Raw genomic sequence first — 19217 nt, forward strand, 5'->3', positions numbered from 1 at the left:
TTAAAATTGTATTTTAGATTAGTTTTAGTATTAATAACACACACACACACACACACACACATATATATATATATATATATATATATATATATATATATATATATATAAATTACAAAATATTACATTTTACATTTTAATTTAAAAATAAGTAGGCTATTATAATTGCCTGAAGAAAAAAAAAATGTGTATGCTATTTGACTTGAGATATGCAACATTCACTATAAAAAAGTTGCTGCCTTGAATTTTTAAGTACAATAAACTTTAAGTCATTTTTAACTTAAATTAGGCTACATTAAACTGACTTAAAAAAAGGAGTTTATAAAAAAGTTGAAAATTGCTTAACTTATTAAAACATATTTTGTCATAACTTATTGATCATATTCATATCATATATTTTTTTTACAGTGTTTGTTGTTTCCCATCAGTTACAACTGTGACCAGGAATAAACACATACTTACCATAACTTTTCTATAATATATCCAATAAACATAATTCATGTTCTAAGAAAATATACATGAGTTAAAAAGCTCTAAAGTCTATACATATTTAAAAAAATTAAATAGATTTATTGTTATGATAAATGAATGAATAATCTCTAAATTATAGCCTATTTGTTCATTTCCAAACTATTCAGCAATTACACAATTCATATTGAAGCAGCATGGGTGTGGATTTGCACTGTAAAAAAAAAGAAGAAAAAAAAGCCCTTAATAAACTATGTATTGCAGATAAAAAAAAAATTATGGCCTTGTGTTTGTGCAAATAATGAATATGTGAGGAATAGCCGACACTTTTGGAAAGGGTTTATTTCATTATTTTCTGTTGTGGCCAACTTAGCATTCAAAAGAGTAAAGAAAACACTGGCTGCAGATGTCCTACTAATAATGTCTTGTGTTTGTGTGGTAATACTTGGGAGGAGCTTCCGAAGAATCAACTTTTTCAGCTTTTGAGGCGTTCACTAGGCTATATTGATTCTTCTCTAAAATTGAGAGTGAATGTGAATCTGAGCGTCCTCTCCGCATAATGGTGCTTTTCAGAACCAGCAATGATTTTCACGAAGCTTTCTGGTGATTAAGGCTTTTATTTTCCTGCAGTTTATGTGAAGGAGAATGGATTATTGGTACGCGCGCTCCCATCAGCATGACAAGAATCGAGTTGAGAGCGCGCGCGACAGACAAATGACAATTTCAGTCATTATGTTGTTTTTTGTTGCGCTTCTTCCATATGCACTCACAGCACGTAAGTACAATTTCAGATGTATTTGAAGTTTATCTGAATTAAAGCCATTTGAGAAGAAGTCTACAAACTTCATCTTCATTTAAAGGTTATTTTTGGAGGCGTTTATGATGTTTTCATTTTCATCTCTATAAGAATGTCAAATTAGTGGTCATATTCTCCTTAGTTTTGGCTAAAATACTATAGTTAAGGAAGAATTATTACCTTTAACAATGGCAATTATCCACTTTCATCAAGGAAATATTGAAATGTTCTTAAAGCTTTTCATAGGCTACTGTTTGAAGGCGACCCTATAATCGTTTAATTTGCATTTGGAAGAAACGGTAGTTACCAGGGTAAAATCGTGCAAAGAGACGCTATATTAAGATAACAAAAATAGATTTATGTTAGAATAACTCAGTATTCACTAATAAACAAGAAAATAAGGTAACATATAGATCGTGTTATTCACCCACTGTAAAAAATATTGTTGGTTTAACTTAAAAAAGTAAGTTACCTGCTTGCCTTCCTTTTTTGTTAACTGAATTAAAAAAAAAGTTAAAACATTGAAGGAGATTGGTTAAATAAATAGATTCTCAAAATATTATGTTATCTGATCCACATTAATTATCTAAGTTGATTTGACATAAGTTAAAAAGTTGTGATAACAAATCATGAAAATAATTGTTTACAGTTCAAAACCGCTCGTCCTTGAGTGCAATATTGCTTTTATAAAACAGTTGCCTCATTTGTTTTTTATAACAAATTCAGTAATTTACGCATCCTTCTAGAAGACATAATGATGCTATGCAACAAAAATAATCATCTACATTCTGTGCTTTGACCAAACAAAAGCGTTAGAAACTGTGTACTAAATTTAATATAAATGTGAATATAGTTGTTCAATCACCAGTTTCATTGGTCAGTATTTTCAAACAATGCTCAAGGAGAAAAAAGTGTCCAATAAGTACTATAGTTTTAGATTAACAATTCAGTCTTGTTTCCTAACTTTTCAATGTTCCTTAGAGTCCAATGGCACGTTAAAGAGCTTGTCCGCCTCCCACCAGGAGCAGAAATGATCCACATCAACACTTGTTCTCCTTGAAGGCCAGAAGTAGTAGCTTTTCAAACCCAGCCATTGTTCCCTATGAACATGTATCTTTAACATGAATAAATATGAGCTCTGTGGACACACAAGACGAATATTTACAAGATGGAAAACCACTTAAGATGCTGAAAACTGACCTTGTGCAACCTTTCCAACTGCCGGTCATAAATCCAGTTGTAAAAATTGCTGGAATCATGAAGTCTCCTCTTATTCTGACCCCCAGACTTGGCTGTCATATCCCCCCAGGATCCAGTGCTTCGCATCGGCTCGAGCTTGACTGCAGTGTGCACTGTTAGCGCCGAGCTGGAAATAACAGCTAGGTCCTTGTACTGGACGCTGAATGGGAGACGCTTGGCCAGAAACACTTACAGAGTCCTGAGCCCAACCGAATCAAGCGTCACACTTCATCAACTCAATGGCTCCTTGCAGCAGTCAGGAGACAACCTGGTTTGCCACCGAAGCAACGGAGAAGTGTTGGCCGGATCGTGTATTTATGTTGGCTGTGAGTGTGTGAACAAGTTTTGGTGTTTTTTGGTATGTGTTTTTGAATTTTCATGCCGTCCTCTTCTTTTCGTTTTAATTTGATGTACAGCACCCCCTGAGAAACCCGTCAACCTGACATGCTGGTCACGAAACACCAAAGATCTCAGCTGCAGATGGAGTCCAGGGAGTCAAGGAGAAACGTTCATCAATACCAAATACGTCCTCAAGTACAAATTAAAGTGAGATTCTGACACCAAAAAAATTCATACTTTTCCACTTTTTTTTTGCATGAATCCCTTTCAGCATGCAACTTTTCCATTTTAATGTCCATCTAGATGGTACGGTAAAGAGAAAGACTGCGAGGACTACACAGGACAGCCGTATATGTGCTACGTTCCACGCGACCTTGCCATTTTTACACCATATGAAGTCTGGGTGGATGCGTCCAATCAGCTTGGCTCTGCCACTTCTGATGTGGTCACCTTAGACATTTTAGATGTAGGTAAGTAGGACTAAAATATGCTTGTTTGATGGAAAAATAGATGTTGGGATCAAGGTCACTTGGGATTACGTTTCCCAACTCACACATAGATGCACAAAACCATATGAACGTCTCGCATATGGTGCACACACTCGTCTGAGAGAATAGATTTTTACAGACTATAAAAACACTTTCCAACAGCTGAAACATTTCCAAAAGGCATCTTGTGAAAATAGAAGTTTGAAGGTCAATGGGCAGCTGAAAGTCTGTTGGCAATAGGTTAAAATGTATTATTTGACATATTATTTGACAAATTACTTTTTTGACATACCAATGAATTAATCGAATTAATCACAATTAAATTACTTCCATCAATCAGCACTTTTTGCAGAGAAAAGCAAAGATATAGTATTACTACACCATCTTCAAGTCCTCATTTCCTCATCTTCTGAAACAATAAGCTCCGGAATTCTCCATGATTGGCTTTGCCCTAAAGGCGAGCTTGATTAAAAAAACGTATCAGTGGAGCACGTCCAATCGCAAACATCAATGGAAATGGGAGATTACATTTGCAGCGGCAAAATATCATCTAGCTAATGAGCAGCGATCAAGGTTTATTGGGAGATTCAATTACAAGCAGCTACATATTTTTCAACTCTTTGAAGGGATCTTTCCCTTCCAAGAGTTAAAAACTAGCTGCTTGTAATAGTTTAATGAATAGTTTTATGGTTACCATTTTTTGTTGGGTTTAATCAACAGTTCTGAAGCAAAATTTTCACAGTGTTAGATAATGGGAAACATTTCTGTTCAGTAACTACAGATCCGCCTCCTGATGTCCTTGTGAGCCGCGTTGGAGAGCTGGAAGATCAGTTAAGTGTATGTTGGGGCAGTCCTCCTGCCCTGAAAGACTACCTGTTTCAGGCCAAGTATCAGATACGATACCGTATGGAGGAGAGCGACGAATGGAAGGTATGGCTGGAAGGGTTTTGTCCAACGGTCTCCAATCCTGCTCCTGGAGTGCCAACGTCCTGCTGAGTTTAGCTCCAACATGCCCCAACACACCTGCCTGGAAGTTTCTGGTAATCCAAGGGGTGTTTAATTGGGGTTGAAGCTAAACTCTGCACTATTGAAAATAATGGTTTCAAGTATTCATAGCGATGCCATAGAACATGGGTTCTCAATGCTGGCCCTTGAGGTCCTGCAGAGTTTTGCTCCAACCCTATTCAAACAGACCTGAACAAGCAACTCAAGGTCTTCAGGATTACTAGAAGGTTATAGGCATTAGGCAAGTATTTGAATATTTCAGTGAACAGTTCTTACAAGAACCTCCCACTCGGCACCCTTTTGCCCCCTCCTCGACAACAGCCCGAAGGTCCGTTTTTGGACCGTCTTTGCTCCGACTAGAGATCCGTTAGGGCCAACGAGTCTGACTGTGCCCGGGTGTGAAGAACATTTTAATAATCTAAAGAAGCTTTTTGCACTATATAGAATCTTTTGTGCAAAGATTCAATGGTTGTTAAAGGTTCTTCTTGGAAGCATTGATGCCAATAAAGAACCTTTATTTTTAAGAGTGTGGAGCAGGATTGGACAGTCCTGGGTTAATCCAACAGAAAACTAAATTTAAAGCAGTGTTGTCCAATCCTGCTGCACCTTCCAGCATCTAAAATGATGTACTTCCCTTCTATATAGTAGGCGAAAAAATTATGTGATCACATAAATATTTCCAAATTCACAGCACTCATAAAAGAGTAGGCAAAAAGTACCCGGATGACCTACTACTTCCGGCGGGATTCTGAGGCCACGGGAGAGGATTTGTGAATGGCAGTGAAGCAATTGACACTGGTAGGTCACATGACAGTGACAAGATGGCGAATGTAGTACATCCAGATTACATTCATACTACACACATAGAACATACTTTTTTTAGCACTTGCAAAGTAAGTACTTGTTCAAAGTAAGTACTTGTTTAAAGTAAGTACCTACTCAAGAGTGTGCAATTTTGGATGCAGCCTTTGACTCCAGTCCAAATTAAAAAACACACCTGAACCAGGTAATCAAGGTCTTTATGCTGCATTCATGCCATGTCATAATTACTGTAAATAAATCGCTCGAATCGCTTTCATGGTACTTTGATGTCGCACACCAATCGATCTGCACAGCCAACAAGTCGAACACACCTTAAATCTACAGTGTTCAGGTAGCTCTTTTTTTTTTTTGTCGTAGCTCTCAGAAAATTACGAGTTTACACATTGTAATTACAAGATATACAAGCACTTGAAGGCTTTTAACAGTTCAGAATCATTACTGTAATTACAATATGGCGAGAACGCACCTTTAGGATCACTAGAAACTTCTAAGCAGGTGTGTTGGAGGAAAGTGGCCCTCCAGGAGCAGGATAGGACACCCCTGATTTTAAAGTATAGTTCACCCCAAAATGAATATTCTGTTTAGGGTCCGTTTACACAACCCTTTTTTAACACTTTAAAAACATCCAACTTTTATGCATTTGACATCGCCAACGACTGGCCTGGCATGAATAATACCGCAATTTTAGTCGTTTTTGGTGATCTGTGTGAATTGGGATCGTTTTGACGTTTGTCGTCTGTACTCAAAAAACACAAAGGAAAAACATTTCCGTTTTTAGTGCATCATTGTCATGTAAATGTACCCTAAATCAGCCTCGTTTCTTTGTTCTGTGAAACAAAAACAAAACATTTATTTGAGGACTCTCCTGGCCACTTTTTCTAACCCCTAAATTATGTACTGACTCATAAGGGTAGTCCATATGACTCATGCATTATATAGTCTTCAGAAGTAACAAGATAGCTTTGTTTGATTGAATGACTCGTTCACTAATCTTATTGATCTGGTTCTCAGGTTCAACTCCTGACTCAATGATCCAGCAGTTAACAGCTCACTGGAAAGGAAATTTATCAGTAAATTAAGAATTTCAATCTGTTTTCAATCTAATTTCACAGAAACCTTCAGAAGCTAGTCACATGGACCACTATTATGATAGCTTTGCACAAGAAAGTTATACAGGTTTGGAACGACATAAAGGTGAAAAACCTATGATGGAATTTACATTTGTGGGTGAACAGCTTTACCCAAATCGTCCCCAATATAATGTCTAGTGTGCATACTTAATTTTATTTCCCCTCAGGTGATAGATGATGCCGGGAACCAAACGTCATGTCAGTTAGCGGGTCTCAGAGCCGGTACTGTGTATTTTGTCCAAGTACGCTGCAACCCAGTGGGCATCTATGGCTCAAAGAAGCCAGGTATCTGGAGCGACTGGAGCCACTCGACCGCTGCGTCAACACCTGGCATTGGTGAGTTACAGCAAAATTCATAGCAGCAATGCAACGTCCCTTTACTTCACATTAGGCTTCTGCATCATGCGCTAATTAGATTCAAACCATATGTAAACGCTGAAAAAAACATCAAGCTACTTGATAGGGATCTCTCATAAGCAGATTCAAAAGACTCCAGTAAAATGTCAAAGCGCTTTAGGGGACAATTGATGAATTCTTTGAGCTTGTCTCAGATTGATAAATTAAAAAAGTCTTAGAGCATGTTCAGATTAAAGGGGCGGTCGACCTGAAACTTAGTGGAAACAGATTCGGGTCATAAGAAATGATGTTACAAGTCTTGCATTAAAGAGAGGATGTTATTAACCTCTGTTTTATGCCAAGCAATATGAGTTATGGCAAGTCTGAGCTCCTCTTCCTGCATTCTGTTTAATGCTCATTAGCAGAAAGATGGTAAATAGCCCATTATTCATTGCTCTAGGCCACACTGTACAATCGACAGCATTTAAGCAACTGTCGTCAGCTGGGGTTGAATTTAAAAATTAATATAAAATATGTACACCTTAATGCAATAAAATACCAAATAATGGATGCTACGTAGAGCTGGGTGATATACTAAATATTCAAAATATATTCGGGAGGAATTTCAAATGTCTTGGATATCACCTTTAAGTTTCCTATAAAAAGAGTGTGTCATATTAGACTAGTTTCACAATCCTTCCTTTCCTTTTATAAAAGCATTATAGACAAAATCTTTTATATCTTCATATCTTAAATCTTTTCAATTTTTTTAAATAATGATTAGTAAGTCTGTTGGTAAGTCTGATTCATTTTCATGAATCAGTTAAAACAGTCTAATTCATGAATCATTAATAATGAATCAATTCCAAACCAGTGTTGTAATTGATATTAATTAAATGTATTAATATTAAATGATTTTAATTAATTAAAATAAAGCTGGAATAAACAATTTGATGCAAAACAAAAGTTAGAAATTATATAAATATCCCGCCAAAAAATACTAATAAATATTATAATAGTATATAAATAATAATAATAATAAAAACTCACCACTGAATTTTTTTCTCATTTTTAATGTATTACATATAATATGTTGAAATAAAAATGTATGTAGGTAAACACATATCATGCATCCCAAAATGAAGTCAAAATGTTGAAAAATAGTGAACATTTTTATAATTTCCCAGTCCAATATATGCGAGTTTGAATTTGCAGTTGAACATTTACAGTTATGATTTTTTTGTAACTGCTTACTACTTTATACTTAATGTCATTTTCATTTCCATTTGCCCAGCAGAAAGGTCACATGGTGGCTCTTGCGATTTGAAGCCCAGCGAGCACAACTCAACGCTACGAAAGGAACTCAAGCAGTTTTTCGGCTGGATGCGCAAACACTCTTACGGCTGTACGGACGTCAGCATCAAACTCTACGACCAATGGCGCGTCTGGCTGCAGAAAGCCCAGAAAACACACGACCAGGTCAGTAAGGACAAAGCGTACCCCGTTTTGCGACGCATATCAAGACGGAAAATCATCACTCTTGGCACACATGAAATACAGCCACATTTAGTGGTTTTATGTGACCCACACAAAAGAGAACCAAAATATCTGTTTACGCTTTTGATCAATAGACTCGCATTTGATTGCGTTTGCTAATGGCGGAGCATCATATAATCTTCAGACGGTTACCACAACAGACGGGAACAGCCAGTCAAAGTAATCAGCCGGAATGCTAATAAATTCCTTTTAGGTTAGACTGTGCGGCAAAGCTTCAGCTGCGATCCAACCGAGCACGAAAAGTCTTGTGTGGCGGACTCGAACGCTATCCGACATCCGCTGCACGCTCTCTGAACCGACTCAGTGGTTACTGTTGCTCTGGCACTGACGACTGTTGGGAAACTTAGGCCGCTTCATTAGTCACACTGTCCTTTGAAGAACACGATGTAACTGCCACAAGAATGGCTGGTACCAATTACGCTTCTCTGTCCCCATATATCAACTCATCACATTCACTTGTAAATGCCATTGTCTTGCCTTTCAGGTACTACAAAGCGGTAAATCATAGTGAAACTCTAAAGAAGGCTTGGGAGAGTTTGCGGGGGCCTGCGACGACAAGGTTTTTATCACTCTCCAGTGCTTGGGACGTTTCATCTGGATGAGCCAAGACTCTCTGAAGGAATCCGCAAGGAGACTGTAGTTTGGCGACATGATCTACTGCTTGCCTCCTGCTATAGTCCCCGTCAAATACGTCAAAGGAAGTGCTTTTGTCTCAGACGTGTTATTTATAAGGGCATTAAAGCAGAAAGAAAGACTCAACATGACGAAAGAGAGCATAAAATGTTGATAATGAGAGACTCTAATTCTCATTTCACTATTGACCTGTCATCCAAAAAAGGACCTTTACAACTACACTGTAAAAAGTGAACAGTTGACTTGACTAAAATAAAAGTGAGGAAGCCCGTTGCCTTAAAATTAAGTATATAAACTTCATGCGTAATTGAAAAAATTAAGTTATGTGGACTTGTCAAGTAACTTATAACTTAATTTTTTCAATTACGCATGAAGTTTATTTTTTTTAAGTTAAGTTGAAGTTCACTTTTTTTAAGACAAGTCAACTGATGTAGATTGAAAATGAAAAAAAAAAACCTATATACAAAGTTTATCGTGTTTGCTAAGAGAATTTGTAAGCAAAAAAAAAGATAATTTAAATATTTCTCTCTTAAAGGGAAAGTTGACTAAAAAAGTGGTCGCACTTTACAACGAGGTCTCATTAGATAACATTAGTTAATGCTTTAACATGAACTAACAATGAGTATTATATTCTTACAGAATTTATGAACCTTTGTTTGTTAGTTAATAAATTCATGTTCTGTGCATTAACTAATGTTAACAGATACAACTTTTGATCTTAACAATGTATTAGTAAATGTTGAGATTAACATTAAGATTAATAAATGCTGTTGAATTGCTGTTAACTATTGTTCATTGTTAGTTCATGATAACTAACGTAGTTAGCTAAAAGGGGCAGCAATCAATCGCTGTTTTCCATGTTCGTGGAGTTAGTTCATAAGTATATGTAAATTGTGTGTTTACACGGCTTTTTTAAAAATGGCGGACGGCAGTTTTTCGTATGGCATGCGTTCGGCCAATCAGCGTACACTTACGTCACTGGTAGTTCCTCTTGTGCTGTGTTAGATCCTACTCTCAAGTAGGAGCTAATTTAGACTCGTTCCTATCACTAAAATCGTTCCTAGTTCCTGTGGTGCGAACGCACCAAAAAGTGGGTTCTTTCGCCAATAGTTATAGGAACTATGAAAACGCTCTTCCAGTGTGAAAGTCCCAATGTTAACAAATGAAACCTTATTGTAAAGTGTTACCAAAAAAAGTTAATGAGGACTGGTTCTGCCAAGCTCGAAGATTAAAAAGGCCCTATAAAAATATCATTAATCTGACTTGTGCTTTATAATCCAAGGCTTCTGGAGTCACATGATAGTTTTGTGAGACGAACAGATCAAATTGAAGTCGTTATTCACTGAAAAACATTACATCCACCTTAAATCTAGTTTAATTGGCGATGTGAATGAATCATTCTAGAGACTTGAACATCTTCACATAAGGAATAAAGGATTGACAGGAAATACATGAGGGTGAATGAATAATGACAAACTTTTAATTTCATTTCAGTGTACTGTCCCTTTAATTGGTAGACACATTACAAGTTTAGATCATGTACGTGGAAGTTGTAATGCAGTTTCATGTAAATACTGTATCATTATGTAAAAAATTGTTTTGTCTGTATAAATGTCTTAAAAAATATTTAAGGAATGTTCATATATTTTGTACCACACTATTATTATGCATATGATCATGAACAATATTTGAACAGTTTTACACTCTTAATGAACTTTGTGTCGGTTTGAACAAACAAAATGTCAAGCTATTTCGAACATAAAATAAAATAAAAGATGTCAAACTATATTTAATAAATATATGATTCGCAAAGCCTGCAGCGGCAATGCAGTCTATCTTTAAAGCACCCAAGACAGCGATTGATACCTTAGAAGACTCTTCATTAGAAGGGAAAGTTCATAGAGGATCTGAATCCATCGCTGTCTCCTGAGACTGACTACATCTCACTCCGGCTCCTCCGAGTCATACTTGAAGTCTTGCAGAATCTCACTCAAAGCGGCCGTATTCTTTATTGTACTGACAGAGATGGAGCGAAACAGAAACAGAGTATTTTTTATTTGGATGTTTACAACAATAATAGGTTTTATCATTAACTTGATATACAAAATACATCAAAACCGGGATGAAACATTATAGTATTGATACAGTGGTGACATTTTATTTATTTCATTAATTGTATTAAATTTCAGTAATCAATCTTATTAACTTTTTATTAATGAATTAGCTTTTTGTCACTGATATTCAATATATAACAACAGATATATAGAAAGATATGGATATTGTAATGTTATTATTTTAAATATAGAAGTATTATAACTTAAAATAATTATATTTAGTGCTGTCAAATTGATAAATCGCGATTAATCACATGTAACAAGTTTGTAAATATATAATATGTAGGTGTGTATATATATATATATATATATATATATATATATATATATATATGTGTGTAGGTGTGTGTGTGTATGTATGAATAATGAATATATATATATATATATATATATATATAATTATATATATATATATATATATATATATATATATATATATATATATCAGGGGCGTAGCCTAAATGGATGCAGAATAATTTTTATAGTCTCAATAAAAAATGTTTTACTAAACTTGGGCTATTGTTGTTTACTTAGAATATATATATTTTTAAATCAACCCTTTCACGCGTAAGTTAAAAATATTTTAACTGACCACTTGTTTCCATGGCGACGCGTCATGATTGTCACATGACACACCGCAGCCACAACAATTAACAGATGTATCGCTATTCGCTTTATTTCGTTTTTCCTTTTTTATTAAAAATATTCACAAACTTCCTTGCCATGTCAGCTATCTGATATTCCGTTTCTTCGTTTAAAAACCTTTATAAATTATCTTGATCTATAACGAGATGAGCGCTGCAGTTCAGAGAGTCCTTTCAGCCGGATTTACAGCACCTGAATTCCACAGTTTCTCCCGAAATACATGAAAGTAAGTGGCTGTTGAACTGGGAGAAGAATAGAGTAAACTTTATAGTTCCGCTATGTGTGTCTGATATATGAATAAAACACGTCTGCAAATTACATTTGAATTAGGGCTGTCAAAAGATTAATCGCGATTAATCGCATCCAAAATAAAAGTTTGTGTTTACATAATATATGTGTGTGTACTGTGTATAATTATTTTGTATATATAAATATACACACATGCATGTATATATTTAAGAAATATTTACATACATATACTGTATATATTTATATTCTATATAAATATAATTTTTTTATATATAAATAACACATTTGTCTTAAATATATACATGCATGTGTGTGTATTTATATATACAAATTTAATTATACACAGTACACACACATATATTATTTAAACACAAACTTTTATTTTGGATGCGATTAATCGCGATTAATCTTTTGACAGCCCTAATTTGAATAGATTGTTTTTGCTGCTTCCATAGACATCAGTGTGTATTTTACAAACTGCAAATGTATTGTTTTACTAGTAATTATGTGTATTTAAATGTCTGAAACATAAAATAAACATTATGTGGTTGAAAATCCGTCTCTGGCTCAGCACCAGCCAACGCGCGAAAGCAGTTTGAATCTGGCAGATTCTGTGACGTCACTGAACATCAGGCTTGGGAGGGTTACTTTAAAAATGTATTCCGTTACAGTTACAAATTACTTCATAAAAAAAGTATTCAGTAACGTAATCCAAGTACTATAATATGAAAGTAATGTAACTGATTACTTTGGGATTACTTCAGGGTCACGTATATAAATAAAGTCAAGCAAGAAGAAATATTATTAAAATTAATTTAATTTAATTTATTTATTAAGAATTTGGTCCAGTGTACAATATTTGCAAAATATACACACATGCCTGAATATATATTTATGTAAAGGGCTATACAGACATCTAGTGGCTAATGTATGGTATTACAGATTATTTTGTTTTATTTTTAACAAATTTTTAACAAAAAAATAAAAACACAACATTTAAAATGTTTACACAATCTACATATTAGTTTATTTTAAAATAGGCCTACATGTTGACTAAAGCCGTGATCTTTCTTAATTTGCCTGACTGGACGTGGGGCGTTGGCAGTGGGAGTTCCCCTACGTTACCTAGACAGCGAACATCCCGTTACGTGAGAAGAGATTAAGAAAGGACATTTTGGGTACTAAAAAAGCTACTCTCCTAATTTCTACAAAATAGCAGCGGAATTTCCATGAATTAAAAGCGATTTTACCCGCAGGCAGCATCGTTTCTACTAGCAGCAGTGATTCAATCTGCGTCTGAGGAGATTGTAGAAAACTGTTATTTGCACATGCACCAGCGCATGGCACACGTGAGTCATTACTGGCAACAGAACCAGGAACTACTGTATAATCAAGCAGCCCTTGCCACTGTTGCCTTTGGCTTGCTCAGTTGGGGATATTTTGGGGATATTTAATTTAATTTTATCAATCAATAAATTCCTCTTGAAACAAACTTTGTTGTATTATTTTAATTTAATACTGTGAAGCTGCTTTGATACAATCTGTATTGTGAAAAGCGCTATACAAATATACTTGACTTGACTTGACTTAATATAGTGTTATTATGGCAAAATACTTATTTATTTAGTTTTAAATGAAACCATTGTAATCCTGAAAGTATTCCCCCTTTTTTCAAAATGTAACTATAATCTGATTACTATGTTTTTTGACGTAACTGTAACGGATTACAGTTACTGGATTTTTGTATCCTGATTACATAACGCCGTTACATGTATTCCGTTACTCCCCAACCCTGCTGAACATTCTAAATCATACTCTCAGGGGCACAGAAATAAGAATCCAATATATGGTGCCATAACGCTCAAAATGTTAAAATGTAATTTACAGTTTAAATTATTTTAGTTAAAAAAATATCTTCCGACATTCGGACTGCCAACCAATCAGCAAACAGCAGCTGACTGTGACCCCAGCAGCTCCCCAGAGATGTTTGCCGCGCATATAAACAAAAGAGAATTTTTTCAGGCACTATGTTATGACTAAGTTATTGGCGATCCTGAGTGTCAAGTCAAGTCAAGTTTGTATAGCGCTTTTCACAATACAGATTGCATCAAAGCAGCTTCACAGTATTAAATTAAAATAATACAACAAAGTTTGTTTCAAGACGAATTTATTGATTGATAAAATTAAATTAAATATCCCCAAAATATCCCCAACTGAGCAAGCCAAAGGCAACAGTGGCAAGGAACCGAAAAACTCCATCAAGTGACCTAATGGTGTCCTAAAACTCCATCAGGTGCCTTAATGGAGAAAAAAAAAACCTTGGGAGAACCCAGGCTCAGTCGGGGGCCAGTTCTCCTCTGGCATTGGATAGAGGCCGGATTGTAGTTTGAACTGTAGGATTATATGAATGCCTGGCTGAAGAGATGCGACTTTAATCTAGTTTTAAACTGGGAGAGCGAGTCTGAGCAACGAACAGTATCAGGAAGACTATTCCAGAGTTTTGGAGCCAAATGTGAAAATGCTCTCCCTCCTTTGGTGGTTCTGGATATCCTAGGTATGACCAAAAGCCTTGAATTTAGTGATCTCAAAGAGCGCGATGGATTATAGGGCGATAGAAGATCCGTTAAATAGACTGGAGCTAAGCCGTTTAGGGCTTTATAAGTCAGTAGCAATACCTTGTAATTAATACGGAACTTTATAGGTAACCAATGCAGTGATGATAAAATCGGTGTTATATGATCATATTTTCTTGATCTCGTAAGAACTCTAGCGGCGGCATTTTGGACTAACTGTAGCTTGTTTATTGAGGATGCAGGACAACCAGCTAATAAAGCATTACAGTAATCCAGTCTCGAGGTCATGAATGCATGAACTAACTTTTCTGCATCAGAAACTGATAGCATATTACGTAGCTTAGCAATGTTTCTAAGGTGGAAAAAGGCTGTTTTTGTAACATAAGAAATATGATTTTCAAAAGACAGGTTGCAATCGAGTATAACACCCAGGTCTTTTACTGTAGAGGATAAAGTAACAGGACATCCTATGATGTTAAAGTTGTATTGTGCGAGGTTTTGTGGGCGGTTTTTTGAACCGATAAGTATTACCTCTGTCTTGTCTGGATTTAATAAAAGAAAATTACGCGTCATCCAATCTTTTATATCTTTAACACACTCTGTCAATTTGGAAAATGTAGCGTTTTCATCCGGCCGTGATGAAATATATATTTGAGTGTCATCAGCATAACAATGGAAACTAATTCCATGTTTCCTTATAATATTTCCAAGTGGCATCATATATATTGAAAATAACAGAGGGCCTAATAAAGATCCCTGCGGCACTCCATAGTTTACTGGAGTTATGATCGATTTTTCTCCATTTAAATAGACAAAATGGTAGCGGTCAGATAGGTATGATTTGAACCAGCTTAGTGCTTGTCCTTGAGTGTAATGTATAGTTATATTTTATATAGTTTTATGGTTATGTGGGGCATGGTTATATGGTTATAGTTAATAATTTTGCACAGTAATCTGACAATAAATGTGGCACACCCAGATTTTCAGATGCACACCCAGAGTCTCTTTTCTGGCTACGCTACTGATATATATATATATATATATATATATATATACACACACACACACAAACAAACTTTTATGTTAGATGCGATTAATTGTGATTAATCAGTTTGACAGCACTATTTATATTATATACATAAAAATAATTAATTGAAATATAAATAAATTACAAATTAATATTAAAAATGCATTTTAAAAATATGAAGAAAAAATACAGTTGCGTTTCCAGCAGTGTCGGGTAATTAATTATTAATTACTAGAAGATTACATCTTCAACAGTGTAATTAGATGAATGTACTAATTACACTCTCTAAAAAGTATCAGATTACTTGTTACTTTATAAGTCCCTTATCAACCTCGACCAGTTGAACAATACAAGGATGGACATGAAACTGCTCTTTTAATTCTTTCTAAATAAATAATATAAAATTGACCAAAAATATTTAAAGGGATATGGTTTCATTAAAACATACATTTTATAATTTGTTTTATATTGTTTTATATTGAATTGAAAGTATTTAATGCAGTTACATCAGAAATAACTAATTAAATGACAACAAAAAAACTAAGTTCAAGTTAAAAGTAATTAAATTACAGTAATGAATTACTTAGTAATGCACTACACCCAACACTGGTTGCCAGTCATTTTTTTCAATTTATTTGACATTAGCAGGTGTGTAAGAAACGTTGCACTTACTCCTGTTTGATCTCATGGACTTTCTCCTGGAAATCCTCATCTTCTGGGTGATCTTGGGCATTCTGCTTGGCCAACTGTAACTTAGCTGTCTGAAAAGACATTAATATAGATAAACATTAGGAATAGTAAACACTTACAGAACAGATACATTTGGTTCAATACTATTTTAATCTCATGCAATAAATTTAGAGGAGCAGAATCATTTCAGCACATGCTAATTGGCTGACGCAGAAGTTGTGCAGGACTAAAATGTTTTATCCTTAGTAAATATGCTTGACAGTGCACATCTTAGAATGGCTTCTTATGCATAAAAGATCAATACACTGACTGAAATGCTGTATCCCATGATGCAATGCACTCAACTTACCATTTCCAAAGTTATGAATTCATTTCCAGCTATATTGTTTAATGTCTATGCTCACTCATTATTTTAGCCGTCTACCAAAAGTTACACAAATATGGAATTAAAAGCAAATTAGAATGATTTATTTGTGGTATTTATTATGTGGTATTAGCCAAACATTTTTAAAAACAATACAGTCTTGTGCAAAGTGCCCACCAGCTCTAGCTTTTCTTTCTCTTTAATCTGCAGTTTCTCAATGTGCTCTGAAAGGTCTGGCCGGTCGAAGTCTTGGTGCAGTTGCTCTTTAATCTTCAGAACTTCTTTGGAAATGCCACAGAACGCTTTGGTTATCTCATGTACCAGCTGTTTGTAGTGCTCGAAGTCATAGTGGGGCCCCGTCCTTAAATACGCCTCATGACCCCTGAGAACAACAACTGTATTACCTCAAAATACCCCTGACAGACAGACTGATAGATAGATATACTGTTGATATACAGACAGACTGATAGAAAGACAGATATAGATAGATAGATAGATAGATAGATAGATAGATAGATAGATAGATAGATAGATAGATAGATAGATAGATAGATAGATAGACTGACTGACTCCTCAAATAGTTTGTATGCCTCCACACGCTCAGCTTGAAGAACATAAAATCTTCGGACCAAATTTTTGAAATCTGCAGGTGCCTTTAAAAAATTAAAGATACATAACAAAGTTAGAACAGACACAACTCACAAACATCAAAAAGACTTTAGGTAGAAGAATATGAATCCCTTATGATATATATATCATATATATGGGCTATTCTACAGAATCGGTTCATAGCTGAAAAAATATTGAAAAAAAATATTTTTCCACAAATTTGTATGTATGCAAATTGTATAATATCCAAGGAACACATTTCTAGTAATTGTGCAGTTAATTCTCATATTGTATTCATTTATATTTTCATTAAGTTTAGGAATATTTTTCCTCTCCCCAAATCTGTCACTACCGAAACAATAATAAATAATGTAATAAGAAGGCTTATATTGACCTATTAAGATTTTATTTACATATAATTTGTAAATAATTTTTTTGCTATTTTATTCAAAAGATTTCACAGGTAAATCAATAACAATTACAATTTTAACAGTATTTTAAGTGCAATATATGAGATTTGTTGTATTTTGAATCCAATCTTTCTTTGTAAAAGTCAAAGTTTATCATACTGATTTCTAAGTTAAGGATTTTTTAGTTTGGATATACATCGAACCAAACACTATAATAATATCTTAGTTGATAATTCAATATTTCTTTTGATAAAACATCCCATGTTTTGGTAGTGACAGTAATGTTTTGGTCGCGACCACATCACATTACAGAATTTTAAGTCACTAATGATTTGCATAATAAAAAATACTAAAATACTAATGATTTTACATAAATGTACTTAATTTTTTTCTCTTTTCTAAAACACATTTTCTTAATGTGTTCCCCTTTTGTCACTACCAAAACAATTGTCACATCCGAAACTTTACCACGTGTCGGTCGTGACTGTTTCGGTAGTGACAATTTTAGATACTTTTGAGCTCAAAGATGCTAATCAGCACATGGTTGGCTAGCACAGTTCTGAACAGTTGCACAAAAACTACATTTTATGGAATAACACACAAAAGAGTTTGCTTAATTGCAGAAAAAAGGTGTTTGGTAGTGACATTCCTTAAAGTTACACACAGATTTTCTGACTTTTTAACACATTTACCTCAAAATGAAGGGCCCTATCTACTCACTATGTAGCTATGAGAGAGAGGGACACAGGAATATTAAAAACTAAAGTCTCAGCCAATGGACTGAAACATACACTGTATCAGAAGTGACGTAAAAATGCAGCATATGTTTTTTTTACATAAAGTTTAATGATTTACAAAGAAAATATAAATAAATATATTTTTTAAATCAAATATATATATATATATATATATATATATAAATAAATTATTTCAATATCATTGTCATAAGTAGAAATTTAGGGGTTATGATTCAGGACAGCCACCTCCCAAATAAAAGTACCCAATAAATTATGATTTTATTTATATATATATTAAGCTTACTGATATTTGATATATTACTGTGGGATTCACTAGATAACAGAGGGATCTTAGTTAACATCTCAGATTGAATACTTAAATGCTTTTTAAATGTGTGGTTTTTTGTTGTTGTTGTGGGACATATATATATATGTGTGTGTGTGTGTGTGTGTGTGTGTGTGTGTGTGTGTGTGTGTATACCATATTACCATGGTAAAACTTCAAAACATGGTAATACTCAGTGATATAATTATAATGTATTTATATATGTTATAGTTTTAATTTGTTAATATTAATTTATGTACATGTAATATTCGTTACTTTATTTAAATATATTAAACTTCTGAACATATTTGTTTCTGTATAGACTAGCGTTAGCAATTTCACGACTGTGTATATATTTCTGGTCATTTCCTATTCCTGAATCTGATTATATGATACAGGCTGAATATTCAATAACTTACCATGATGCTGAAACTGTGCTTTGAGTGTTTTCGTTGCTTGGCTGATGTATCTAATCTACTCTCTCGCGCAACATGTGTATCGTCTCGTCTAGTCACGCTGTGGCATCACTTCCTGTTTAGGTTCGCGGACGACAACGTCATCACGTGACGTCACCACGATGCTTGCGTACTGGGCCACAAAACTGAAAAAATATTATTTTGATATGTGGTTTATTTTGACTTGTTATATGTATACTCCTATTTAT

The 19217-nt window shown here is 34.5% G+C and overlaps 2 protein-coding genes across 6 annotated transcripts; one reads left to right on the forward strand and one right to left on the reverse strand.

Annotated features, from left to right (window-relative positions):
* The first annotated feature begins 240 nt into the window (after positions 1-240).
* Positions 241-10436, forward strand: crlf1b (cytokine receptor-like factor 1b). Of its 5 annotated transcripts, none has more exons than XM_082138676.1 (8): positions 246-1240; positions 2548-2826; positions 2917-3046; positions 3143-3309; positions 4100-4257; positions 6452-6620; positions 7915-8099; positions 8662-10436. In XM_082138676.1, the coding sequence occupies exons 1-8, from the start codon at positions 1111-1113 to the stop codon at positions 8683-8685; spliced, it is 1242 nt and encodes a 413-aa protein (XP_081994802.1). In that variant the 5' UTR covers positions 246-1110; the 3' UTR covers positions 8686-10436. The 5 variants fall into 5 exon arrangements, with proteins under 5 accessions (XP_081994800.1, XP_081994804.1, XP_081994801.1 ...); XM_082138677.1 differs by having other exon boundaries at positions 250-1240; positions 7918-8099; XM_082138674.1 differs by having other exon boundaries at positions 241-1240; positions 7915-10436.
* On the reverse strand, positions 10269-19118 carry rex1bd (required for excision 1-B domain containing). The gene is made up of 5 exons (XM_082138682.1): positions 18973-19118; positions 17043-17125; positions 16650-16854; positions 16091-16179; positions 10269-10826 (listed from the first exon to the last, which is right to left on the reverse strand). The coding sequence occupies exons 1-5, from the start codon at positions 18973-18975 to the stop codon at positions 10754-10756; spliced, it is 453 nt and encodes a 150-aa protein (XP_081994808.1). The 5' UTR covers positions 18976-19118; the 3' UTR covers positions 10269-10753.
* Positions 19119-19217: the final 99 nt, after the last annotated feature.

The sequence above is a fragment of the Leuciscus leuciscus genome (genome assembly GCF_965113295.1).
Source record: "Leuciscus leuciscus genome assembly, chromosome: 15".
Classification (NCBI taxonomy): Eukaryota; Metazoa; Chordata; class Actinopteri; order Cypriniformes; family Leuciscidae; genus Leuciscus; species Leuciscus leuciscus.

Coding starts and splice junctions, on each gene's coding strand:
- crlf1b (XM_082138674.1), top strand. CDS start 1,111: ATGGATTATTGGTACGCGCGCTCCCATCAGCATGACAAGAATCGAGTT. Junction 3,047..3,142: donor GTCCTCAAGTACAAATTAAA/GTGAGATTCTGA, acceptor ATGTCCATCTAG/ATGGTACGGTAAAGAGAAAG. Junction 3,310..4,099: donor CTTAGACATTTTAGATGTAG/GTAAGTAGGACT, acceptor ATTTCTGTTCAG/TAACTACAGATCCGCCTCCT.
- rex1bd (XM_082138682.1), bottom strand. Junction 16,180..16,649: donor AGAAAGAAAAGCTAGAGCTG/GTGGGCACTTTG, acceptor ATGTCTTTTCAG/ACAGCTAAGTTACAGTTGGC. Junction 10,827..16,090: donor GTCCATGAGATCAAACAGGA/GTAAGTGCAACG, acceptor CATCTCTGTCAG/TACAATAAAGAATACGGCCG.